At 37.4% G+C, this 25,755-nt stretch overlaps 1 protein-coding gene across 6 annotated transcripts in view; it reads left to right on the forward strand.

Moving 5' to 3' along the window:
• ARHGAP15 (Rho GTPase activating protein 15) overlaps nt 1–25,755 on the forward strand; it is a 638,954-nt gene that overhangs the window by 385,896 nt on the left and 227,303 nt on the right. For all 6 annotated transcript variants that reach the window (XM_055261923.2, XM_055261924.2, XM_063631362.1 and 3 more), the window contains one exon: nt 9,627–9,725. In XM_055261923.2, coding sequence (XP_055117898.1) covers nt 9,627–9,725 — 99 coding nt within the window. The remainder of the gene's footprint in view (nt 1–9,626; nt 9,726–25,755) is intronic.

The raw sequence follows: 25,755 nt of genomic DNA on the forward strand, positions 1-25,755 counted from the left end.
TAAAGTTTTGGGAAAGTTACATGACATGGGGCTCATGTTGTGAGCACTTTAAAGGAAAAGAAAAGATGGTGGGAACAGAACTGGAGAAAATATAAAAGATGAGAGTAGAGGCTGGGCATGGTGGCTCACGCCTATAATTCCAGCACTTTGGGAGGCCGAGGCAGGTGGATCACGAGCTCAGGAGCTGGAGACCATCCTGGCCGATGTGGTGAAATCCCGTCTCAACTAAAAATACAAAAATTAGCTGGGTGTGCTAGCGCATGCGTGTAATCCCAGCTACTCAGGAGGCTGAGGCAGGAGAATTGCTTGAACCAGGGAGTCGGAGGTTGTGGTGAGCCGAGATTGCACCACTGCACTCCAGCCTAGCGGCAGAGTAAGACTCCATCTTAAAAAAAAAAAAAAAAATAGAAACAGCATGCTTTGATAAGCAATCTAAAAGTTTTGGGCTGAAAACCAATTCTCAAAAGGAAAAACAGATGTAATTTATAGTTTAAAATCAAAAGATGGAATTATTAAATTGCTGAAATCACCCGTGTTTTGAATACGATTTTGTCTTCCAATATCCACTGCCTCTCCATTACAGCAACTTACTAGGAAATAATCTGCCCATATGTGTGGCATTTCTGTGGGAGAAAAATTCTAAGTGAATGCTACCTACTATGGAAACTACGAGGGCTGTATTTTCTCTCCCCACCCATTATTTTTATAACATAATCCTGATCAACGAAGCATCATCTAGAGGAACTTCCCATCTAGAGTGATTGATGATTGGAAGTTATTATGACAATGCTGATGCTGGTGGTGGCCATGAAATGAGCACTCTGATCCAGCTACCAGAGTCAGAAGACAGTCGCTTTTTTTCCTTCTTCCAATTTCATGGCTCCTCTAAGCGTCTTCATTTCTGAATATCTCCAAGACTGGTCCCCTAGCCTCTCATAAATTCATTGAATTCCTTCCTACTTCCACCCCTCCACATCATTCAAATAAACTTTCCTTTGCTTAATACAGCCACAGTGTTGTTGTATTGTTCTGTTGCTTGCAGCCAGAAACCTTAACCAATATATGTCATTACCATGATAGTTGGATAATTGTCTGATTTGTTTTTGTGACTGAGCCATTCGGGCTGCCATTATTGTTTTCTGCTTCGCTCTGTATTCCTCATGTGTGTGTCCTTCTAGGTTCTTTGTTCTTCCTTTTTAAAGTTTACTAGAATCACTGCAATGGCCCTCTCTTCTGAAAGCAGAGTCACATCATTTTGAAAAGCCTGTAGAGACTGTCTCCTGCGTAAATGATGATAACACCGTCACATTATTTGAACATTTAACTGCCTCTGTTGAGCAGTTATCCTCATAGTTTTGATTCATTTGGAATCTAACTGACAGAGATCCCATTACTGGGTGTTCTTTCCATAATTTGTCAAAAAACATATAGCAGTGATGAGGGAGAATGAAACTAATTTGTAATCTGGAAGACTTAACCTGGTTATGCTGATGAACTAACAAAATCGGTCAAAAGTTTGAGAGCTTAAAGATTAAAAACCACCATTCTCTAGTTAAACGCTAATTCATTATGTAAACAACATGATTTATAAGAGCAGTCATGTGGAAGGCCTATTTATTTTTCTCACCAAAAGATGCTTTCAAAGAAAAATTGCAGAAAATGAATTTTTTTTTTTTTCCCAACCAATGTATATCCTGCCACCCCTGGTCATTAAGTGCTGAAACGATGGGATGAAGATAGAATGATCACACTGGCCAAGGTCACAGGTGTTTGCAGAAGATTCCAAAAATATTGGCACCCCTAGCAAGAGGTGTTTTCTAAATAATATGAATATTTTTATGATTGTTAGGAAGAAGGGATTACCGGTGAGCACACAGATGGGAATATAGGTGGGAAGTCAGGAGCTCAAGGTTCTGGAAGTGTTCCTTTTTTGTTTGTTTGTTTGTTTTTGTAATGAAGAGGAGAATGAAGAGGAGAGTAGAAATAATCCTTAATGTTGTTCCAGGGCAAGAGACATGAGCATTTAGGGGACAAAGTTCATTAATGCTTGCCTGGAAAACAGAATGCCTTCTCTGTCCCTCCCTTTTTTTATACTATTTTAAGATAGAAGTTTCCATGGCTCAAATAGATTTCTATCATTGAATTCTCCTCCTTGGTGTATGAAACTCTAGGTGTATTAGATTTACAAATGGAGAGCAATCCTACAGCAGCACTTAAATTCAACAATGACAGTGTAGTTAAATCTCTGATTTCCTTTCTTTGGACAGCACTATTTACTTTGCAAAGCCACGTGATGTGCATTACCATCTCTTCTCAATTATTTAATTCATTGTCAAAGGCTAATGTTGTAGTCAACATTCTTTCCACTGTAAATGATAGAAACTTGTCTAAACTGTAAAAGTCAGAATGGAATTTACTGAGTTACTTAATTGAAGAGTCCAAGGGACAGGGATAGCTTCAGGCATGACTGGATCTAGGAGTTCAAAATGCTATCAAATATATTTGTCTTCCATCACTCAGCTCTGTTTTCCACTCTTCCAGAGGTGGCAGCATAGCATCTAGAAGATCAGACTCATATCTTCATAGTTTAACATCTCTCATAAAAAGATGGTTCCTCTTCCCCAGTAACATCAGAAAAAGTCTCAGGATTTACTTGACAGGATCCAGTTGGGCCACATGTTCATGCCTGAACCAATTACTGTGGCCAAGAAGATAAAATGCATATTCGTCACTGGAGATGGAGGGGATGGAGTCATCACTACCCAAAACAAATGGCAGCAAAATAAGAAAGGACCATCCCCAAGGGAATCTCAGGGTGTTCTTGCCGGAGAATAGGAGGATAGACACAGGACCAGCAAGACCAATTGATATCTACAATACTCTTCCTAGCCAGTGTCATGTGTAAGCAGTGGATCCCATTGAGCTATTTTGCCAAACCTGGTCCTATTGTGACAGTGATCCCTTTCTTGAAACATTTGGCCAATGCTACATCCATATTTTTGCCAAGTGTATTTGCTTGCAATGAACAGAAATTTACTCAAGAGTTCTATTGAAATGGGTGGGAGGGGAGCTCATGGTATCATGGAGCTCATGACATGGGTATGGCAAGTGCCATGGCAAGGATACAGAGTGCCTGGGGTAGGCACTGGAAAGTCAGGAGCTGAGCTGGATCTGTTCCATATGCCTCTCCCTGCAAACTAGTTCCTGTGTCTGCTCATCTGCGGCACATAAGCATCTTCCCAAATTGGCTGTCCCAGCCCCTGGGGTTTAAGTGTAGTCAGCCTAGAGTTCTCATCCCTAGAAACAACCACCTCATCTCTCAGTATCCAAATTCTAAATTTTGTAGAAGCAGCATTGCTTTGTTCAAGCTTGGGGCACATGGTGACCTTTGATGTAACCAAGTTCACCTGAGATACTGTGTTCTTGTACTCCAGAGCCCCACCTTCTTGGGTGAGTACAGCAAGTTGCAAGAGAGGCTATAAGTGAGAATAATAGTTTTGGCTTTGCTGGTAACTGGGGAAAGCAAACATCTGCCCTCTATCTAGTGAAATTCCAGATGTCTAGGCTCTTTATTCACTAAGACACCAATGGCAGTTTTTCCCTTGTGAGGGACTGGATGCACTTGCCTGGACCACCCAGTAAGTGGCAGTAATGTACCTCCCCCACTTCCAACATCATAACCACTAAAAATAATCAGCAGTGTACTTCACCCAGCTCCCTGGCAATAAAAAATACTCTGTAGTTGAAATTCTCTCCTATCCATCCCAACTCAAAATCCTCCTCCAGGTCTTATCTCCCCTTATAACTAATTAGTCCCCATATGCTAGCCTTTTCACCTCTAAAGTTCTTAAAAGATGAGTCTATTTGCTGTCTCTACTTCTTCACCTTCTCTTCAAGTCTTAACTACAACTATCTGCTTTTCAGTTTCACTCTTCTACTGAAACCATTTTTCTTACGGTCACTCATATCCTCAAATTGCCAAAATCCAGCGAACACTTTTCATCTTGATCTCTCATAACCATTCTGCTGCATTTGAAATTCCATTTCCACTCTCAAGACCCTCAAGTAACTGTATCCTGTCTTCTCCACTCAAGCAAGGAGATTGGAAGTCACTTTTACCTGGTGGATCAGCTCACCTCCTACACCCACTTGCCAAACCCCACTGAATCACCCCTTCTTGCCATGTCAGGTTTATTGTCTTAGTTCAGGTCCCCATCCTCCCTCCCCCAAGAGCCTAATGCTCTGTGACCTTTCACAAATAACTCAATATCTGCGGGCCTTAGTTCCCTCTTCTGTAAAATGAAGATGATGATAGTATCTAAGCTCAAAGGGTTGCGGATGCGTGTGAGAATTAAATGTTATATAAAGTACTTTGAGCCCTGCTCGGCTTAGTGTACTGTACAATAAACCCTCACTGTTATTTTTACATGTATCTGCAATAGCATTAGTCACATTATGTTGTAGCTACTTGTGACAGTTATTCTGTCCCCCTAAACTGTAGGAGATGGTGCATCATTACATTTTCAGGCTGGCACAGTGTCTGGCTTATAACCTGCATGAAAGAGTTACTGAATGAATAAAGCAATCTTTGCATTATTTACAATACAGAGCACATGGTAGGTGTTCACCAAATAGTCACTGAATGGAATTGGATAGAATTGGATTAATCTGGAGAGAGTGCAGAAGAGGTGCCGTAAAATTTGGTAAGGCATAAATAGTTTAAATTTTAAGGTGAAAGTAATTTTCTTTGAGACTCCTCCTGAGGATTGAAATTAAACTGAAGGCATAACTCCACATTCTTAGCAAATTTAGAACTTTTTTTTCTGTTTTGTTCACTCTCCAGTTTTAGTTTCCATGTCCTGCCAACCCTCTTTGTTTTCATTCTCACAGCATAGCTTAGATCATATTTCACCAAAAACCTGGACTCATCACCACCTATATGAGTAAGCTATTGCTACATGACAAACAAACATAAAATCTCAGTGGCATGTAACATGGAGCATCTATTTCTCATGTGTCTGTGGTGCAGGCTTGACTGGGCCGCTCTGCTTTAAGCTGCAGGTCTGACTGGACTTGTCTCTTCACTAAGGGTTGGCCTCAGTTCTGTGCCATATGTATTTATTCTGGAACCCAGGCTGAAGGGGCAGCAGCTACCCAGGGAAGCTCTTCTTTGGCAATAGCAGAGAAACAAGAGGATGAATAGAAATCTGCAATGTGTCTTAAGGCCTCAGTCTGGAACTGACGCATTTCCACTCACATTACATCATTCCAAAGAAGACGTTTGGCCAAGCCCAGTATCAAAGAAATGGGGGAAAATAAACACTGCACACTCTAGTGGGTGGTACGAGATGGTTCCATGGCAAAGGAGGTGAATGTATACATCTAATTCAGAGAAGACAAGAAGGATTGTGCACAGTGATTACACCTATCACACCCTTATCCTGATTCTGGTCCTTATAACATCTTTCATAGGCAATCACATTAGTCATTTAACTAATCTCCTTGTGCTTCATCTTCCCCACTATATTACCCCCCGCCCTCCCTTTTCTTTACAAAGTGCTACCAAGTAAACCTTCTCAAGTAGAGTATGATTATAATGCTCACTTTACTCAAAAGCCACAATCACTTCCTAATGTCACATCATATGCTTTTGGCTGCAGATAATAGAATATCTAGTTAAAAATGACTTATTTCATATGAAAATAAGTCTAGATAAGGTGTTTTAGTGTTGGTTTAAAAGCTCAGAAATGTCCTCAGGGTCTCAAGTTTTTGTTGCTTATTTTTAATACATTAACTGCTGTTCTTAGCACTCATTGTCTCATGGTGACAAGATTGCTGCAATAGCTCTAAGCATCATGTCATTGCAAAATGATATTCAAAGATGGATTTTAAAAAAAGAAAAAAGACTTCTTATATATCCCTTTCCTTTCTTCAGGGGAAAAAAATCTTTTCCTGTATAGTCCTGAGTCACTTTCCTAGACATTTCATTGACCAGAGCTATCTAATCACCCAAAGCTGCAGAGCAGGTAAAAATCAATAGAGATGATTTTCAGGTTCTGTCATATGAGTGGCTTCTAAAAACAAGAAAGAAGGTGGGAGAGGAATTACTTATATGTAGAAAATCAATGGTATCTGTACACTTTCAAATAATTTAACCTACCTGGCAAAATGGAAGATGCTTTATAACATAACCTCCGTCTCTTTTATAACTTAAAAGATTTCTCTAAGAGTGAATCAAGATTTCTCTAAGAGTGAATGTATTCCTCAGCACACCCCAGTCTTCCTGTCATTCTTCCCATCATTCATGCATTTGTTTACTTTCTTTCATTTCCCAAAACGCTCTTTGTTCCCTCTTTTACTTGTCTTTCCTTATTTTTGAGGATCCAGTTATTCAGAAAAGGGAAGCACTCAAGGCTGGTCTGATGCCCCACCACATGCTCCCACATTGCCTCTGCGTTTCCCCAGTTATAGCAGTTTTCTCATGATAAAATGTTCTTACCTGTTTACTTATATACTGCCTCTACTGGGCAAAGTTTTAGGAAATAGGGAATGAGTCTTGGTTGTTATATTACCAGAGCCTTTCCTAGCTCTAAACACAGTATAGCCACTCAAGATGTTCTTTTGCAAATAACTAAATGAATAAAAGAGTAAATTCCCTGGAATGCTCTTGTCTGTATCTTCTTATATCCACCTGTCAAAAAAAAAAAAAATTCCCCAAACACAAACTCTCTCTCTCTCTCCCACTCTCTGTTGTACAAACATACACACACTGCATACCACATCTACACTAAATGACACAAAAAGACCTTATACTAAAGGACATTTTTCTTAGCATTCAGTACCTTCTATGACACCTGCTATATTTTTTTTGTATATACTTTGAATACTTTTATTAGCCCCCTATAATATTACGAACTTCTTGAAATTGTTTTTACAACCAAGTATGCCTACCTCATTGCTGTGAAGATAGAAGATAATATTTGTGAAATTGATTTGAGTAATAAAATCCATTAATGGGTTTTTTACTTTATAGCAATTCTTCTTCGTGACTGTAATCTCCAGACAACGTAAATCATTTGATCTGATCTACTGGGTTATTTTTTCCTAAAATTTTATATCATTCTTTCTTAGAGTGGTTACACAGTGTTTTGAACAAGTCATTGTTACTTGACCAAAGTATTCAAAGCAAATGCCCATTATTATTTCCCACTTCTCTTTACTATGTCCATGTGTTTTGAGCTTCTTTCTGTTGCTTGGATAAAAATGCACGTTCCCATATTGGAGTATTTTTTTTTTTTTTTTTTTTTGAGACGGAGTCTCACTCTGTTGCCATGCTGGAGTGCAGTGGCACGATCTCAGCTCACTGCAACGTCTCCCTCCCGGGTTAAAGCAATTCTCCTGCCTCAGCCTCCTGAGTAGCTGGGACTACAGGCACATGATACCATGCCCAGCTAATTTTTGTATTTTTAGTAGAGACGGGGTTTCACCCTGTTGGCCAAGATGGTCTAAATCTCTTGACCTCATGATCCGCCCACCTCGGCCTCCCAAAGTGCTGGGATTACAGGTGTGAGCCACCATGCCTGGCCTGGAGTGTATTATTAATAGTGTTTTGGCTTTAATTGTTCCCTCCATGTTGGGTTGTCACCAATTCAAACCATTATGTTTTCCTAAGAAATAAATGAAAATTGATTGAATTCTCTCTACACTCCATTTTGAGTATCCCCTTATAACAATATATATCACTGAACATTATTTTATGCTGCATTATCTATTATTCTATCTAATTTTACATATACTTTAAAAAATGTATTGACTACCTCCACTGATGGTTAAGATGATGTCTTGCAGTCCATCGTTCTACAAATGTTTATTGAACTTCTAGTATGTGCCAAACACTGTCTAGGTACTCAGGATCCAATAATAAATGGTGGAAATGTGACTCCTACTCTCCTGGGTTTTGCATTCTAAGCAAGGGAAACAACTAAGCAGAAAACATACCAGTCTCATATGTCAAGTGGAGATACGTGCTCTAAGAAAAGAAAGGCTGGGAAAGTGGCATAGAGAATGGCATGGAGTGGAGCCATTTTTTAAAAGGCTGGTAGGAAAGGCTACAATAAGAAGATACCATTTGATCAGAGACTTAAGGCAATGAGTTCCATGAAGAAGAAAATGCAAAGTCCCTGCAGCAGAAGAGTGCTTGGCAGCCATGAGAGACAGCAATGTGGGGCTATTACAAATTTAAAGACGGGGAGGAAAGACTCAAATGAAATCCATTAATCAGTGGAGGTCAGATTATGTAATACCTTATAAGTCACAGTAGGGACTTTGATTTCATTCTGAGTGAAATGGGAAGCCCTTGGACCCACTAAATGTTTGTTTCATTATCAGTAATAAATAGATACTATCTCAATAGCAAAATCTGGAAATTGATGGTGATGAGGGTTGCACAACATTGTGAATATACTTAATACGACTGAATGGTACATTTAAAAATGGTGGAAATGATCAATTCTATGTTATGTGTGTTTTACCACAATTATAAAAAACAAACATCTATCTGTAAATACTGCAGGCCAGAGTCTGTGCTAAGCACTGATGAAGACGTAGATGATTCAGACGCTCAGAATCTGCTTTCAGAGAGTCTATTCCATATATTATAAATGTAAATACACAATGCAAGGTAGCGTCAATCATGTTCCAAATGAGAAGGCTAGGCTAGGATTTCACAGTGGGTATTCTCGGAAACATTAGTCTGGAGACATGCTCTCTGAAATCAAAGGATGTTGTTCAAATAAGTTTGGGAGATAATGCATCCTCTGCCCCTCATGGAGATTCACAGCACACATTGGCATATCACAGGCTCTAAAAATAAATACACGTTAAAGAAACCTGTCTAACTTTGCAGAACCTAATGATGCAAAACCATTTTGTTCGCAGGCCCTTTTTCCTGAATCATCTATTAAGAGCCTGAGGATCTGGTATTCCAAAGAACCTATGTCACAGGAGACACAAAGCTGAGATAGGAAGGAGTTAGTAGAGAAAGTGTGATCTGAGCTGAGCCCTAAAGGAAAGGTGATAGTTAGATTAGAGAAGAGGAAGGGGATTCAAGGCGGGAGAAATGCTAAGTAATTCACTTCGAAGCAAGTCTCCTGGAACTTGCCTCCTCATATACTATTGAGTTGCAGAATGAATGTCCTAAATATACTGATAACATTGTAATTTTTATAACCATTAACTGGTAAACTACTTCTAAAACACTCAGTATACCAAAGACACTAAGATAAATTATTTTGCAAAAATTTTCTTAATTCTTTGTCATTCCTTTATAGACAACAGAGTTAAGGCCCAGAGAGACTATCACTTACACAGTCATCCCTGCCTAATCGATGGCTGAGCATCAGTTTTCTCACTCTGGGGCCAGGGTCCTGTTCCATAAAGGAGGGAGTTGTGGTCTTCGTATGTCTGCCATAGACACTTTGGAAATAAAGCAAAAAAAAAAAAAAAAAAAAAAATCAATTCTTATGCAAGATGAAGATTTCAGCATGCAATGGATATGGAAACAGAATCAAATTAAAGAACAACGCAAGCTTGGATTTTAATGAAGCTCATCTTTGTTTCTTTTGCAGATCAAATTTTTGGCTCTCATCTGCACAAAGTGTGTGAACGTGAAAATTCCACAGTTCCGTGGTTTGTAAAGCAATGCATTGAAGCTGTTGAGAAAAGAGGTGGGTGACTGAAAGTGTAGCAGTTCCCCCCATTACTGTGCCCTCTACACAACCAATACTCAAGTTAGCAGTGCCACTTGATTTGTCTGAGAAGCCATGCAGTTAAAACCTGACTTGCGTTGATCAGTTAAGAGGATCAACTTTCTTATTAACTTCAGTTTGTTTTTACAATAGGGACATTAGTAATTCTCACTAATGTTCTTTTTTTTTTTAATATTTTGTCTGTCTGACATACTGTTGATTCAAGTGCAAACTTCTTGTTTTCAAGCCAGTGATAAAACATTCATAAAATATCAGCACTCACAGTGTTAGAACCCTCCTAACATTCATGCTGGTAGACGTTGTGCCAGAACAATTTTTGGTAAGCCCCCAACATTACCCAAGTTAAGCAAATAGCATTCTGAATCACAGACAGTGATATCCCACTTTCCACATGTCTCTGTTCAGTACAGAATACGCTAACGGGCTTTTCAGGAACAATGAAAAGACACACCTCAAAAGATGACCTTTGATTCCTCTATTTCAACATTCTGTTTTTCTTCTGAAATTATTTCATCTTACTGAAGGGAACAAAACAAAACCTCACTGAATCATCATTTCTACTCCACTCTATCTGTGTGGTGTTTTTCTTTCAAACTATGACTTCATTCATTCAAGGTCATTTTTCCTGGAAGATACGTATAGTAGATGCAGAATCTTAAAAAATGTATTGTATAAAAATGTGAGGCTTCATCACCATCTGTTACAAGTTTACAACATATTCCAAGGATCTAGGGGGATATATATCATGTAAAAGATAGAGGTCTTTTCAGAAAAAGGATTGGTGAACCTATTCCCATTTCCAGCTCCTAGTCTCTTAAGACAGTAGAACCAAGGGGAAAAAATCTTTACCCAATAATCTGCTAGGAACAAGCCATTTTAATTCTCTCAATGTTACCTGGCTTTATTATAAAAGCATAATAAAAATGGTCTGCAATTTCTAACTCCTGGAAATTCATACTTTAATTATACTGTAAGGACAGCCTTGGGATCCTATTATTCCCCTATCAGTAGGGAATGAGAGAATAACAAGAAGGGGAAGAGTGGGTAGGGAATGTGGATAAAGAGAATGACTTTGGGGAAAGCCTATCAACACATCAGAGAGAAGAGCAGAGAGTACAGTGAGAGTAGAAAGCAGCAACTGCAGGATGAACATGAGGAGAGGTGTCTGTGAGAAATGAAGTCAATTGGAGTTTAGAGAAAAATGTGTTTTTATTGCAAGTTGCAATTTCATTTAATTTTAGAAGTTCATTTTTAGGCATAAATATTCTTTAGTAAGTACTTAAAGACAAAATGGATCACTGAGAATATTATAATGTTATTATTTCCAATAACTAAATTGTCATCATTTTCAGGAAATCTTTATCCACTTACAAATACTCAGCGCCGACAGTGTGAGCACTGTTATATTAGACCAAAAATCCAAACAGGGCGTTGGGGAAGCACATAATAAGATGTGTGCATGTGTAAAGAAGCGCTCCATTCCTCTCGATTTATGTCTTTACCCTAGGCAAAACGAAAAACTCTGCTAGATGCCACTTTGTGGTGTGCAAATATTATAATATTGTAGAGTAGAAAATGTCTATAAATAGAAACCATGTCTTTTGTTCATGGCATTTTGTTGGTGATTTTTAATAAAATAAGACAATGATTTTGCTGACTGGAGCAATCACATCTAGCATTATATTTCATTGTCCCTGTGTTTACTCTTAAAATGAATTTGTAGATCCAGCACTAAACAGGCGCTAATCACACATATGATTATTAAAATAATTCCTAAGCATTTTAATGAAACTCAAAGACTTTCCAATTCCACAAAGCAACTGATAATTCAAAGCACTTTGGCAGCATCAGCTTAAAGAAACCCTATGGAAATATTCAATAAAAACTAAGAAGCACAAGATAAACCTCTCACATCACTGCAAGATTTACAAGTGTGTACTTTTGATTATAATTTTCTATGATCATTATGTTGGATTAATATTCTTGTATTTATATACCAATTCTATTTACTCAAAGTGTTGTTTTTACGAAATTCTGGCATAAAGCGTTTCAGGACAGAAATAATTTATGTGAATCTAAGTCCAATGTTTATGCAGGCTTCTGATGACATTTTATGCTGGGGTTGGTATTAGGAAGTAGCATATAAAGGTGCCAAGTCTCTCAGCATGGCTGGGACTCAGCATATCTGGATCCCTCCTTCTAATGGCCAGATACTCTCCCAGCCAAGAAACTCAACTGCAGAGTCATGGGAAATGCTGATGGACCAGTTATGGGAAAGGAACATTTAATGAAAACTATGTGTTTACTCTCACAGTCTTAGGGAAATGGTCTTGATACTCACTACATCGGCACACTGGCTGTTATAAAAAAGATTTGTTTCCTTCTCTTTTTTTGTGTGTGTGTTTATTTTTTACTCCTTTAAAAAAATCTATAAATTGTGGCTATATCTCCAAAATGCTTATTAGATGGTTGATTTTAAATGAAGCATTATCAGGAAGGCAGATCTCACCATTCATTCATTCATTCATTCATCCATCCATCCATCCATCCATCCATCCATCTAGTCAGTCAGTTATTTGTCTTACCTGTTTGCATTGAACAGAGCCAAATTGCTCACGCTTCTGTAGTCTCTCCAAGGAAATTCTCCCCAGTACTCGGCACAAGATGCATTCTTTATTTATCCTTGGTAAAGTGATATTAGTTACATTTTAAATTTTGCAACTTTTGGACATGCCTAGAAGAAAATCTATTAATAAACTGAATGTAAACCAATTTAGATAATAACTTGTTTAGTATGTTTCCTTATCTTGATTTGGTTCTCTTTATTACTCTAAACTACCAGAGCGTTCTCCTTCTCACCAACTGTTATAACTAGATTAGCTTCATTTCTGTGGTTTCTGACATTGTCTGCTGAGCCTTGAAAATACAAGCAAAATTTGGAAGACAAACTGTTAAGGAGCATATTAGTCTTTAAAGCTCTTCCAAGTGGATCCTTCCCCCTTGCCTCGCCTTTATAGTTGTAGAGCATGTATCTGAGAAATCATAATTAGCCAATGAAAAACTCATGTTTCTTTTTCAAAGTAATTTCTGTGAAAATGTTAAAACATGGTTCCGCTAATTCTTAATTCATATCCTGGGTACAATGACCAAAAGCGTGAGATCATCTGACGCTATTTTGGAGGTCTGAGGAAACAAGCATGTGTGGCAGGGGTATCTAATCTTTTGGCTTCGTTGGGTCACATTGGAAGAAGAAGAATTGCCTTGGGCTACACATAGCGTTACACACACTAACGCTAACAATAGCTAATGAGCTTTAAAAAATGCAGAAAAATCTCATAATGCTTTAAGAAAGCTTACAGATTTGTGTGGGGCTGCATTCAAACCCATGAGCCATGGGTTGGGAAAGCTTGATGTAGAGGAAGGCATTGTGACATATAGTAGATATAAGCAATGAGGAAGGAGTTCATTTTTCACTATGTTACAGAACACTTTGTGTAGTTTATGATGACATCATATGTGTAGAGATCGCTTACTTAAAAATACGATTACCTGTGTCTGTTAGATACAAGGGCCTAGGAGACCTGAACTAAACAAAGTATATATTTTAAACTGGTGTAACAAGTAGTAAGACCTTAATTCATAGTTCTTTTTATGCAAAGCACGTAATTGACTATCCTTTGTTGAGGTCCATTATTTGGAAAGAAGCTTTATACAGCACATGACAACTTGTAAGCACTCAATAAATATTGGTTAAATGAAGTAATCGAAGCCAAATAGCTATGGAGTACCTACTGTGTGTCATCTTCCATGTTACCAGCTGATAATACAGAGGAGATAGACATTAAACAAACAGACACGATTATGTATGTTAGCATAAACTGTGATAAGTGCTATGAAAGAAAAGAACAGACCCTACAAGACAGAAGAACCATGGCAATAATGAAAAGCAGGGAAATATGTGTGCTTAAAAATGATGTAATAAACCTTGAACGATAAACACATATTTATCTGGTTTTATCTTCGTTATAAGACCAGGAGACGTTTAATTTTGCCTTATTTTGCAAGTTATTTTCTTGACACATTGTGACTATGTAATATAGTGAGTCCTTTGGTGTGAGATCTAAAAGGACATGCCTTAAGTGGCGAACCAGTAGTATTTCTACCCAATAATACCAAACATGCATGTTGCCAAATACATATTTTATATAAGAGTAGGGTTAACTAGATGAATGAGCATATTTCTACCGTAAACATATTTTTTTTTTTTTTTTTTTTTGAGACGGAGTCTCGCTGTGTCGCCCAGGCTGGAGTGCAGTGGTGCAATCTCGGCTCACTGCAAGCTCCGCCTCCCGGGTTCACGCCATTCTCTTGCCTCAGCCTCTCTGAGTAGCTGGGACTACAGGCGCCCGCCACCACGCCCGGCTAATTTTTTGTATTTTTAGTAGAGACGGGGTTTCACCGTGGTCTCGATCTCCTGACCTCGTGATCCGCCCGCCTCGGCCTTCCAAAGTGCTGGGATTACAAGCGTGAGCCACCGCGCCTGGCCCGTAAACATATTTTTATGCATCCAAAATATTTTTGGTTTAAGAGAATAACAATTTTTTTAAGTTTGTAATATAATTTAGATTGGCATTCATTTGGAATATGTCTTAACTCATACTTCCTTCATGATTCCTGGTTCTGGTTAATATGCACCCAAACTATTTTAAAACATTAAAATGATACCTAGAGATTTATTGTACAACAATGTGAATATACTTAAAATTAGTGAACTATACACTTAAAAAGGATTAGGAAGAGAAATTGTATGTCACATGCTTTTGACCACAGTGTTTTTTAAATGAAACCATGTTTTTCAAATGTGATAATTCCAGGTATAAGCAACTTTGCAGGATGCCTCAGCAGATGCTAATCAACAAGAAGTTTGCCCTTTCTGTCTTTTTTCTGGAACACGAAATACTATGACAGGAATGGTACACAAAGTTACATATTTGACTTGGTGCCTAAAAGCCACCCTGGGATCCATAACCTTGCTTAAAGATTTAAGAAAGACCTTTAGTCTACTTCTGAGAAGGTCCTTAGCCTCAAAAACTTTATCTCTCAACTTGACTTCTTAGCAGCTGTTATTTTTTTTTTGCTGTCGTTTGTTTGACAGGATCCAGTTATAGGTTCCGATGTCTGTTTAAAGAAACAAGGAGGCTGTTGGCTTTAAAATTCCCTCATTGCTTGTGTGATCAGCATTTTCCCAGGCTTTTCTACATAGTTTGCCAAGCAAAGGGACTGACCTTTTGTAGCAAACACTTTTTCATTTCAAAATGCTCACTTTGATTTTTGTCCCATTTTATGCTCATTCCAAACTGTTTACAACCCACTAAAAATGACTGTGAATTATATGTTTGTGTAATGGATTCCTTTTGTGGTCTGAGTGGAATGTTTACTTTGAACAATTAGTTATCTTTGGGTAGATTATAGCAACTCGGAAAAAGGATGGCTAAAATTATTATTATACCTTAACTGTTTCTTTTTTGGTAATTCCTCTACTGTTAGGTGAAGTTTGAGAGAATATGAAATTAACAAGCCTGTGACATTATAAATGAAACCTGTTTAATTATGTGAATATTTGGATATGTATGTTAATATCACAAGAAAGCGTGGCTGGACACCTACTCGACTCAAGAATATACTTATCCAACAAAAATTTAAAACATGGCATGTAAATAAATACATGAATATTTGCCATATACATGTTGCATTTGCATATGTATGTGTTATATAAATAACAGGCATGTTAGTACAGCTATTGTACAGTACATATTGTACAGTATTGTAGCAAGCATTGTAGTTATTAACATAATTTTCCTGATATTTGATCCAGCGCACCAGTCTGCCTCATGAGATCCTACCGAGTGCTTACTTGCAAAAATCAAACTTTACAGAGTTTGTTTCCCGTTGCCTTTGAATCCAGGCCACGAAACTGCAGATCATATTGCCTTCCCTAGACAAGCTCTGCTCCCAGTTCTGCTAATTTTATACTGTTCATTCTTTCCCACTTTGGGATAATCTATTATAGTTGGATCCAGGCACGCACTAAAGGCTGATACTTCCATGAAGAATGTGCAATTTGTACTGTTTAGTTTGTGACGAGATTCTTGAAAACTTTTATGATTCTATCTTGTTCCAGAGAGACTTCTGCTTGCTAGTTTTATAAGCAGTGAGTGAAAAAAAGTAACAAAAACAAAACAAACTGATAAAAATTACATGCTCCAAAAAAAAAAAAAATCAAGAGTACAAGATAAGCACTTTTTCTTTTTCCCTGGAGAATATTTGTGGACTGAACAAAAATGTTTCTGAGGTCAGTGACCTATGTTTTTGTTTTTTTTTCAAGTGTTTGCTTTTCATGCCCTATGTTAGGCATCCGCATGCATTTACAATGGAGATGATCTTCAAAGAAGCTCCATGAAAGTTTGCAGTGAATCTCCTTGGCTTTTCTGAGTTAAAATTAAGACCAGTTTAGTGCTTTGGTGTTTTGTGTTTTGTTCTGTTTTGTTTTAATGCAGCCACAAAGACTGCCACCTTCCTGACAGCATAGTGTTGTGCTGGGTCCAAGCTGGAATTGGCTCTTTGAGGTAGTCACGCTGGGGCCTCTGTGTCTGTAAGAAAGCCACATTTAGGGCTCGAGGGGAAGGCAAAATCAAAAAAGAATAAACAGGAAACAGCCAGCAAGAGTATAAAAGAGAAACTAGGCAAAGACAACCAAAAGAAATCAGAGATGACAAGGTGGAGAGGCGGGGGAAAAGCTGCATTTTGCAATTAAGAAAACAAATGTGGATAAGAGGACATGCTTGTGAGGTCTGTAAGAAAGAGAAGACAAACTAGTGAAAACACTGCCATCTCTGCCATAGGTACCTGATACCTGCTTTGCTGTCCCAGAGAAACTTACTCATGCTCAAGAAAATGCTTGAAACTTAAAGCTTGCAATTTATGGCATGCACTGAATGTTCACAAACTCTGTATACGGAACTGGTTATTAATTAATTCACTATATTTATTAGTGACATTTAACAGAGTTTATCTATGTCTAGCAATATATGACAGTCTTATTATCAAAAAGAAAGCTTAAACATAACAGAAGTTAATGTAGGAATAAATGTGCAGTTCAACAACCAGAGAGGCTATCTAAGAAATACAGCAATGTGGCTCTGGTCAAATCAGTCAGCGGATATTCCCACACTTTAAAATCCACAGTGCATCAGAATAAATAATGTCTCTTCCCAGATAACAGCCTAAGTCTAATTTCCAACCTCCACCCCCAATGTAAAGTTTAGGTTCTTAACATACTTTTCTTCTGGAGTCAGCTGGAAGGAACAGAGCCAAAATTAAGACCCTAGGAAATTAGCTTCTTATTGTGGATGGAGAATTTAAATAATGCAACACCTCAACTTACCAAGATGCAATACTCTCAAATAGCCTATACTGGTGTCGCTTACACAATGGGAGTTCTAGGACTGGGAGTTTTCCCATTACAAGGCCCTATATGCAGAACTTAATAGTTCCACCATAAAAATAATCTTGGCTGAAAGTTAGCAGGATGTTTTACCCTGGAAGCAAATGTTTACAAAATTTGAAAAAAATTGCATGCATTTGGAAAGCTTTCAGGTTTTCAAAAAGCAGAAACAAATAATAATAAGGCAGTCAGAGATTTTCAGATTTTTTTTGCCCTAGCATTCAAAAACTGATTTGTAGCTTTTCAATACAAACGTTTTGCTTCTTGTCACATAATCTGAACTGATTGATTAAAAATAAATAATCAACTTTCACAACAGTGTCATTCTGTTTTATGAAATAATTTGTTGTTTACTGGTAGAAAAAGAATCTATACATTATATTTGTGTAGGTATTTCCCTAGGGTTTAAAAATTAATGATAAGCCAAATTAATTCAGGAAGCTATAAATGAAACCCAAATATTATACTCCTTTGTGGGTTTCCTAATGAATGATGTTCTTTCTTTAAGTTTATACGAAAAAAATGACATTTTCCAAGGAATTTTTATACTTTCAAATTGTATGCTCAATTTAAGCATTAATCAATTCGTCTACACATATATGGTTAAAGAGACATACAGATTCCAGGTGAAATAATTGCAGTGGTCTCTGTGAATGAACATGACATTTTTTTTTTGTACAGGATATTTAGAACTTTTTACCTGTTTCCTTAAAAGACTCATGTCTTAGAGATTCCTCTAAATTCTTTCGGAGGTTATCTTATAGACGAGTAGGCTACACAGTTAAAGATGTTTTTCTTGGGTTCACAATAATCATTTATTTTCTTGTTTTATCTCTCTTTGCCTGATTTTATACGTTTCAAGCCACTTCCTATTTTCGGTTCAGAAAAAAAAAAAAATCAAATGGAAAAAATCAAGGGCTGGACACTTTGAGAAAAAAACCTAACTCTGCGAAACCAAAATAGCTCTGAAATGATAATGCTGGAAGAATTCTTGAGGGTTATAGTAGACCAGAGACCCAATATGTAAATACGCACTCTTTTTTAAGAAAATAATAATGCCCTAGATCTAGGGTGTAAGTATATCTTATAGAAGAAAAATATTTAAAATATTACATTAAGTGCATGATGTGCTCCCTCATGTATAAGCCAACTTCTCATATGGTACCTAACACATAATGAATTCTCAGTAAATGGTGTATAATCAGATAAATTATATTCAACATTGCTTAAATCCTCATTGGAGAGTTGCACACCATTGCTACCCATGCATATAGTTGATAGTATAAAAAGATCAATCACCAACAGTTGTTGGTTGAAGGCAGCTCAGAGAATAACATGGTCTGCAAATCCACTTTTTAAACATTTAAACAAGTTCATTTCTGATAAAAGTATATCATATTGTTCAATAAGGTACCATTCTTTCTATCAATACCCAGCTATGCTAAACAATTGAAGTTAGGTTTCCTTAATGATTTTATTTTCATCGATTTTTGGATACTCCATTTAAGTTAACCATCAGCAACTACTAAAATATCCATTCTCTACTCATTTTCATCAGAGGAAGTCATATCCCATTAGGCATTGTTTCAATTCCAATAGCCTGCTGTTTTTAATCAAGTAACTGAATGGTAACTATGACTTGTAATTGACATGCCTGAGAATGGTCAGGCTTAGGCTCAGTTCCCATAACCACACAGCAAGTTGAGCCCCACATCTTTTCCTTTAATTCAGACTTGGAATGCCATGTTAGTGCTGTTTTGTATTAGTTTACTTCCCTGTGAATATATCACCCTCTTGATTCATTGTTTGCTTTCCATGTACTTCTCAGGAAATTTTTATTTGGATGATAATTTTTTGAGTTGATAGGGACTGTCCAATAATTAAAATAAGAAATATATGGTCAATACACAGGATCTATCAATTTGAAGTTAATGAAGACAGAATACATGATTTTGCTATTGGATATTATTTCATTTTTCCAAATTTACTTCCTAGCAGAAAAAAAGAGTTAAACTCTGCTGTTGCTATCAAAAGCTCTATAAAGACTTTGAATATATCAATGTTATTAAAATTGGACTGTTGTCTTTCTTCTTTTAAAATGATGTTGTTCTTGTTATATTTTGCATTTTCTGACAGTTTGGGATAACTAACTCTTTAGTCTCCCTATAGAACAGTTGCACACCTAACAGATGGTATTGTCACGACAACAGTGAGTTTTTTTCTTCCTTTTGTCTTGAAGGTAGACATTTGACCATGTATTTGATATTGCATAGTCTAATATTGGAGTCCATGTGTTTGGCCTAGAGTTTGACAGCATAAGAAACATTCATTTCCTCTGGATTTAATTATTGACTCTGACATTTCATGCTACTGGTTTTCTCAGGGTGATCTCAATTATACCTAAAGCTTCAGTGAGCCCTTCAATGACTTCAGAGCTTCTATATGCAAATAGTTACTCAAGCTCTTTTTTTTCCACTCAGATCCGTGGTCTAGAAACAACCCTTCTTGAATTTTCCTCTGGCTCCTCAAACTGAACTTTTTTGAACTAAACTCATCACTTTTCCCAACAAGTATGTTCCTCTTATTTTATTTCTTAACTCAGCCCACAGCATTACAACCTATATTCCCCATTGCCCTAGAAAGAAATACGTTAGACATCTTAGATTCTTCTCTCTCCTTACAGACGGAATCATTCACCAAGTCTCATGAGCTCTACTTTCCTACTATCTCTTGAATCTTGTTCTTCCTTTCACTTTCTGTGACCTTGATTGGGCCTCCAAACTTCCTTTTGAGATAAATCTCCTAAGGAGGTCTTTGCCTTTGTTCTTATTTCTGCCCAGGCCACTCTTTTCAATGCTGCTAAAATGATCCCTCTTTAATACAAATAAGATTGTGTTATCCCCTCTTAGAATCCTCCAATGATTCATTGATCTCATAAGGATAAACAAAATTTCACACTAATTACCCCCATAAAAGAAGGATAAGCATATGACCTCTGTCTACTGTTCGGCTTCATATCCTTATAAGCTGCTTTCTGTGCTCCAGGAATACCAAGTACATGAATTTTTCCAATGGCCTATTCTTTTCCCATGCTTTTCTTTCTGCCTTTTTGTCCATCTGCCAAATTCACATTCATCCTCTTGTGAATATCAGAAGAATCACCTTCTCCAAGGAATATTCTCTAACTTAAATCCATAACCATCCCACCATGATCTCTTGAACATCATTAGGCCCTTCCTCCACAATATTCCAGTGACGGCTTTGCTTTCCCTAATAGAGCCTTTATTGCCTGGGACTAAATGGCTAGTTTCATTATCTGTTTCCCCATCTAGAGTGTGAGTCTTTGAGTCTAGGAATTATGGCTGGCTCACCCCGTCCCCATAGTGCTTAGCACACTATACCTGGCATATGATAGGGCCTCAATTCATAATGGATGATTAAATGGATGAAGAGACAGATATTATCCAAGCTTTCTGTTTATCCACTCATCCATGCATCTATCCTTAGAGAAACAAAGCTTACAGATTGAGGATTCAGTGACCTGCTAGAAGAGACAATGATTAAATGTCTCTTTAAAAATAATTTAAAGTCATATTATCCAGAATGTAAAGAAATTACCTTAAAAGTGAAAGTCAGGGTTTTGTTCTTTGTTTTTTGTTTGTTTGTTTTGTTGTTGTTGTTGTTTTTCCAGGGGGCATGATATATATGTAGACCAGTATGACATACCATATTTGCAATAATCTAGAATAGGATAGGACAGAAATAGGGCAATGACCCTTGTATCCAATACAGGTTTCAGACAAAACATACTTTCTCATTTTTAATAGGGAGAAACCAGTCTCTCAACAAAAAATGTTAAATTGTTTCATAAATCTGAGGGATTCGACTAACTAAAGCCAACTTTGATGCTTTCGAGACCGACCAGTGTCATAAGAATAGCACTATCCACTTTCTGGTTCAAAAAATTATGCTCTTTTATATATAAACCTTCAGGCATTGTGCCTACTTCCTTGTAAGTTTGTGTATAATTTTTCCCATTATCACCCCCTAGGTATCTTTCACCATCACCACTTTCCAGGCATCTACCATCCACTGAATAGCCATGTTTCTGATTATCTTCTCCCAAATGTATTAACTTGCATTATTTAAAGCTGAATCTCATTTTATTATTTCCTGCTCGTATTTCTAAACTCCTTAAGTCCATTTGTATGATTCTTTTGTCCTCACAGATGTCCACAGTTCCTCCCAATTTAGTATCATCAGCAAATTTAATTAATGCTCTGTTTACCTCTCCTTCTAATGAAACCAGTCCCTTGTTTCATTTCATGATACAAAGTAGAAAATGTATTGGCAATAAAACAGTCCAAAGAAATGTTTCCTCACTGTAGGAGGGGAAGTTAAGGATACAGCAAAGAACAATGTGGTGAGGAGTGGACAGTGCAGCAGGGTGGTGAGTTAGTTTGCTATTGCCCTGAAGCAAAACCTTTTTCACAGAGACTACACTTTGGCATACTGCCTGGGTTGATGCTGTGTGTGTATGTGTGCGCGTGTGCGTGTGTGTGCGTGCCTGTGTGTATTCTGTTCTGGAAGATAGCTTTAATATCCTAACTGAGGACATTTTACGAAAGATATGTTTATGAATATATGAAAAGCATGTTGAAAACTATAAATATAAATGTAATTATAGCTTTATATACATTAGTATTTATAGTTTTAAATACAATAAAAGGTAAGCTAGTAATGTCTGATTCATGGTGTAGTTACAAATCTAGATATGGATGCACACATCTGGATATATACAGACACTCAATCATTTTCAGTGGGCTTTTTCTAGCATTCACTGTGATGTAAATTTATCTATGTCCTTAACTTGATTAGTGTTTTAAATCCAAATTAACCCTTGGATTTGAATCAAATTCTTTGCAAATAGTAAGTTTATAGGGTAAGAAAAGGAACTTTTTTTTAGTTGTATCCAACATGCAAACTTCAATCAAAGAATATTTTAACCTCTACAATTAATAGGCTAGAAAATTGAGCTTGATCAGAGAAAAAGGCCTAACCTGCTAACTTGAAGGTAAGCCAGCCTATGTTCTAAAAGTTACACTATAACTCTTTGAAGGTGTGGATATACAGATATTGTGTCATTTACATGAGGAAAACAAAGATGACATTTATTAAGCACCCACTGTGAGCCACACATAATGTTAGTGCTTTCCAGCATGCATACCAATACTATGGAATAAAATTGTACCTTAATTACTACCTGATATTTCATAGTCTGTATTCTTAACTCCAGCAAAATCTCATAAACATTTGTCGTGTTTCATATTAAGAGTCAGTCTTCAGAATGTGGATGGATTAGTATAAATCCAGTAACTTTACTGGAAAAAAAAAGTACTTTCAAGTTTATGCTTTGAATGGACAGACAGATGTTAAGATCAAGATCTCTATTGTTGTATACAGGAGACAATGCACGTTCACATCGCTGAAATGAAGGCCGATATGTACTTCCCATACAGGACAAGGGCACCAAAGATGGCATCACCAAGGGATGGTGTTGACAAAATAGTGACTGGGAATATTGTTAAGTAGTTACAGCCTCACATTGTTTTTCTAGTGAGAAAAATATCTGATGCATAATGCATTCTTATGAGAGAATTTTCTCAGATGCCAAGAGTTTACAGGCATAACTTCCATAAGCTTTAATGGGAATTTCCTGCCAGCACCTGTTACAGTATAGAGTTCTTTTCACGCATAATCCAAGACTGACTTGGAACACTGACTTGGAAAAACTAATATAGTGAAAGCTTCTTGTAATGTTTCCTCACATATAATGTTCATCTTTTAATCCTTGGTCTGATATATGTATGTCCATGTTTTCCATTCAAATTCTTTTCCCACCAGTAAGGTTTCTTTTCACAAGTTTTTTATGGATGAGAGCAGAAAAAACAATTCTTCTTACTAGGTAAACTAGAGGAAATGATACATAAAGGGGAAAGTTATTAGGATAGCAAGTGACTTAATGCTACAAATCAACTATTCTTGACTTAAAGTAGTTTTATAGATATACCGTAGACTCCTGAGCAGCCAACAATTAGAGTACCACGTGCCAAAACATCAGGAACTCCACAGCAAAATCACAGGTAAAAATAATACAATTTGACCATATTCTCCCATATATTTACAGACTAGAATATGGTAACTTTTAATATTTCAAAAGATATTGCATAGATATACCAAATGAGCAGTGCATTGGGTAGAGGAGAAAGTTAAAAGAATGTTTTAAATTTCATACATTTCTAATTAATTCCCCAAACTTCCGTTACCAAAAAACTCAAACAAAAACAGGCCACAGTGCTCCTGCTCAACTAGAATTATTGGAGATTGTAAAGAGCAACTACTTTATGAAGAACAACTTTTAACTTTTTCACTTTCTTGAAGTTTCTTCTTGTCTAGCGTTTCTAACACACAATGACACATTAGAATGAAAACAGTCCTTTATACTCAAATAAATTCCTGCATCATTTCTGATCAATACCCTGAATGACAGGATGATGAGCAGGGGGAATGCTTTTCACTTGTTGAATGTTAAAAGACAGTAAATTTTTAGTTCATTTTTATGAAAAGATTTTTTAACAAATGTTGGCAGGTAACACGATTAAAGTTGGAAGAACTCTGAAACCCTGAAAACAAGAGAAGACATGTGTGAACCTGTTCATTTAATTTCTCATGGGGCAAAATACGGGATCTGAAGGAGAACAGTGCATTCGCATCCTTCCTTCTTTTCCTTTGGTGTGTGATTACATTACTCCATGATGTCACCTTGAGCCCCTGTCTGACCTCTGATACTCTCCTTCTGGCACACCTGCCCCAGAAATATCATTTATACTCCAGCTTGATGTTCAGACACCCTTATTGACACTTTTGAGTATTACGTTGAGCTTAACTGTTTTAATAGGTATCAATAATTTGTCTCCTATTAGAGTATGTTCAAGCACCAGGAAAGAGGATTTTGTTTTGTTTCGTTTGATAAGGCAAAGAAAGGGAAAAGGGGGTCTCGCCGACACTTCTAAAAGCATGCTGTGTTTCCAAGCCTGGTACCCTCCTCCTCTCAAGGGGTTTTGACTGTAGCACACTTTGCTCTTAATGGAAATAAGGTTATTACTTTCTTTTGATACTCTGGCCAGTGAATTAATAGAAATGCATTTGTTTCTGGTGTAATTGCCTTTATTAAGGTTTGTTTTAAAACTTAAGAGCAGATTGGAAATCTAAGACCTGGTAAGTCTGCCATAGTTCAAAGCCATGCATCACCAGCTGAGGCCAATAAGCCTTAGGTTGTTACTGGGGAAGACTTAAGACTTGTGGCATTGTTTGTGTATACATCACTGGCTCCATCTGACACCTCTCATCTCTCCAGTGAGCCTGATGGAGTTAGGCTTTGTATCCCCACCCACATCTCTTCTTGAATTGTAATCTCCATAATCCCCATATGTCAATTGAGAGATGAGGTGGAGGTAATTGAATCGTGGGGCTGGTTCCTCCATGCTGTTCTCATAATAGTGAGTGAGTTCTCACGAGATCTGATGGCTTTATAAGGGGCTCTTCCCCCTTCACTGGCACTTCTTTCTACTGCCTTGAAAAGAAGGTGCCTTGCTTCCCCTTCGCCTTCCACCCTTATTGTAAGTTTTCCGGGGCCTCTCCAGCCATGCTGAACTGTGAGTCAATTAAACCTCTTTCCTTTATAAATTACCAAGTCATAGGCAGTTTGTTATAGCAGTATGAACATGGGCTAATACAGACCCAGTGATGTATACACAGACAACGCCACATATAGTAAAACTGCAGGAGAGTGATATGGTTAGAGAAGTCACTGTGTTCTCTGCAGTCCTTACCCAGAGAAGAGACAGGCCTGGCTTCAGAGATCTGATGATTTCATGGGAGAATGCTGTGTATATTCACAACATTTCAATCTATAGAAAAAAAGACCTATATGGGGCCAGGAAAAGCGGCTCATGCCTACAATCCCAGCACTTTGGGAGGCTGAGGTGGGCAGATCTCTTGAGCTGAGGAGTTTGAGATCAACCTGGGCAACATGGCAAAACTCTGTCTCTACAAAAAATACCAGAAAAATAGCCAGGCATGTTGGTGTGTGCCTGCAGTCGCAGCTACGTGAGAGCCTGAGGTGGGAGGACCTGAGCCTGGAGAGGTTGAGGCTGCTGTGAGCTGTGATCATACCACTGCACTCTAGCCTGAGTGACAGACTGAGACCCTGTCTCAAAAAAAATAATAATAAAAAACAAAACAAAAAAACCTATATGGATTTAGGAACCTCAGTTTAGAGCATTGTACTCACCTGAAAGAAACATTATTTTATAAGTTTTCCCTGAAGATGTTATTTTTTACAATTTCCACATTTCTAATTTCCTTATGATAGAAAATTACTGTAAGAATAAATTATGTTAAAATAAATTGTGTTTAATCAAG

Source organism: Symphalangus syndactylus, chromosome 22 (genome assembly GCF_028878055.3).
Source record: "Symphalangus syndactylus isolate Jambi chromosome 22, NHGRI_mSymSyn1-v2.1_pri, whole genome shotgun sequence".
NCBI lineage: Eukaryota > Metazoa > Chordata > Mammalia > Primates > Hylobatidae > Symphalangus > Symphalangus syndactylus.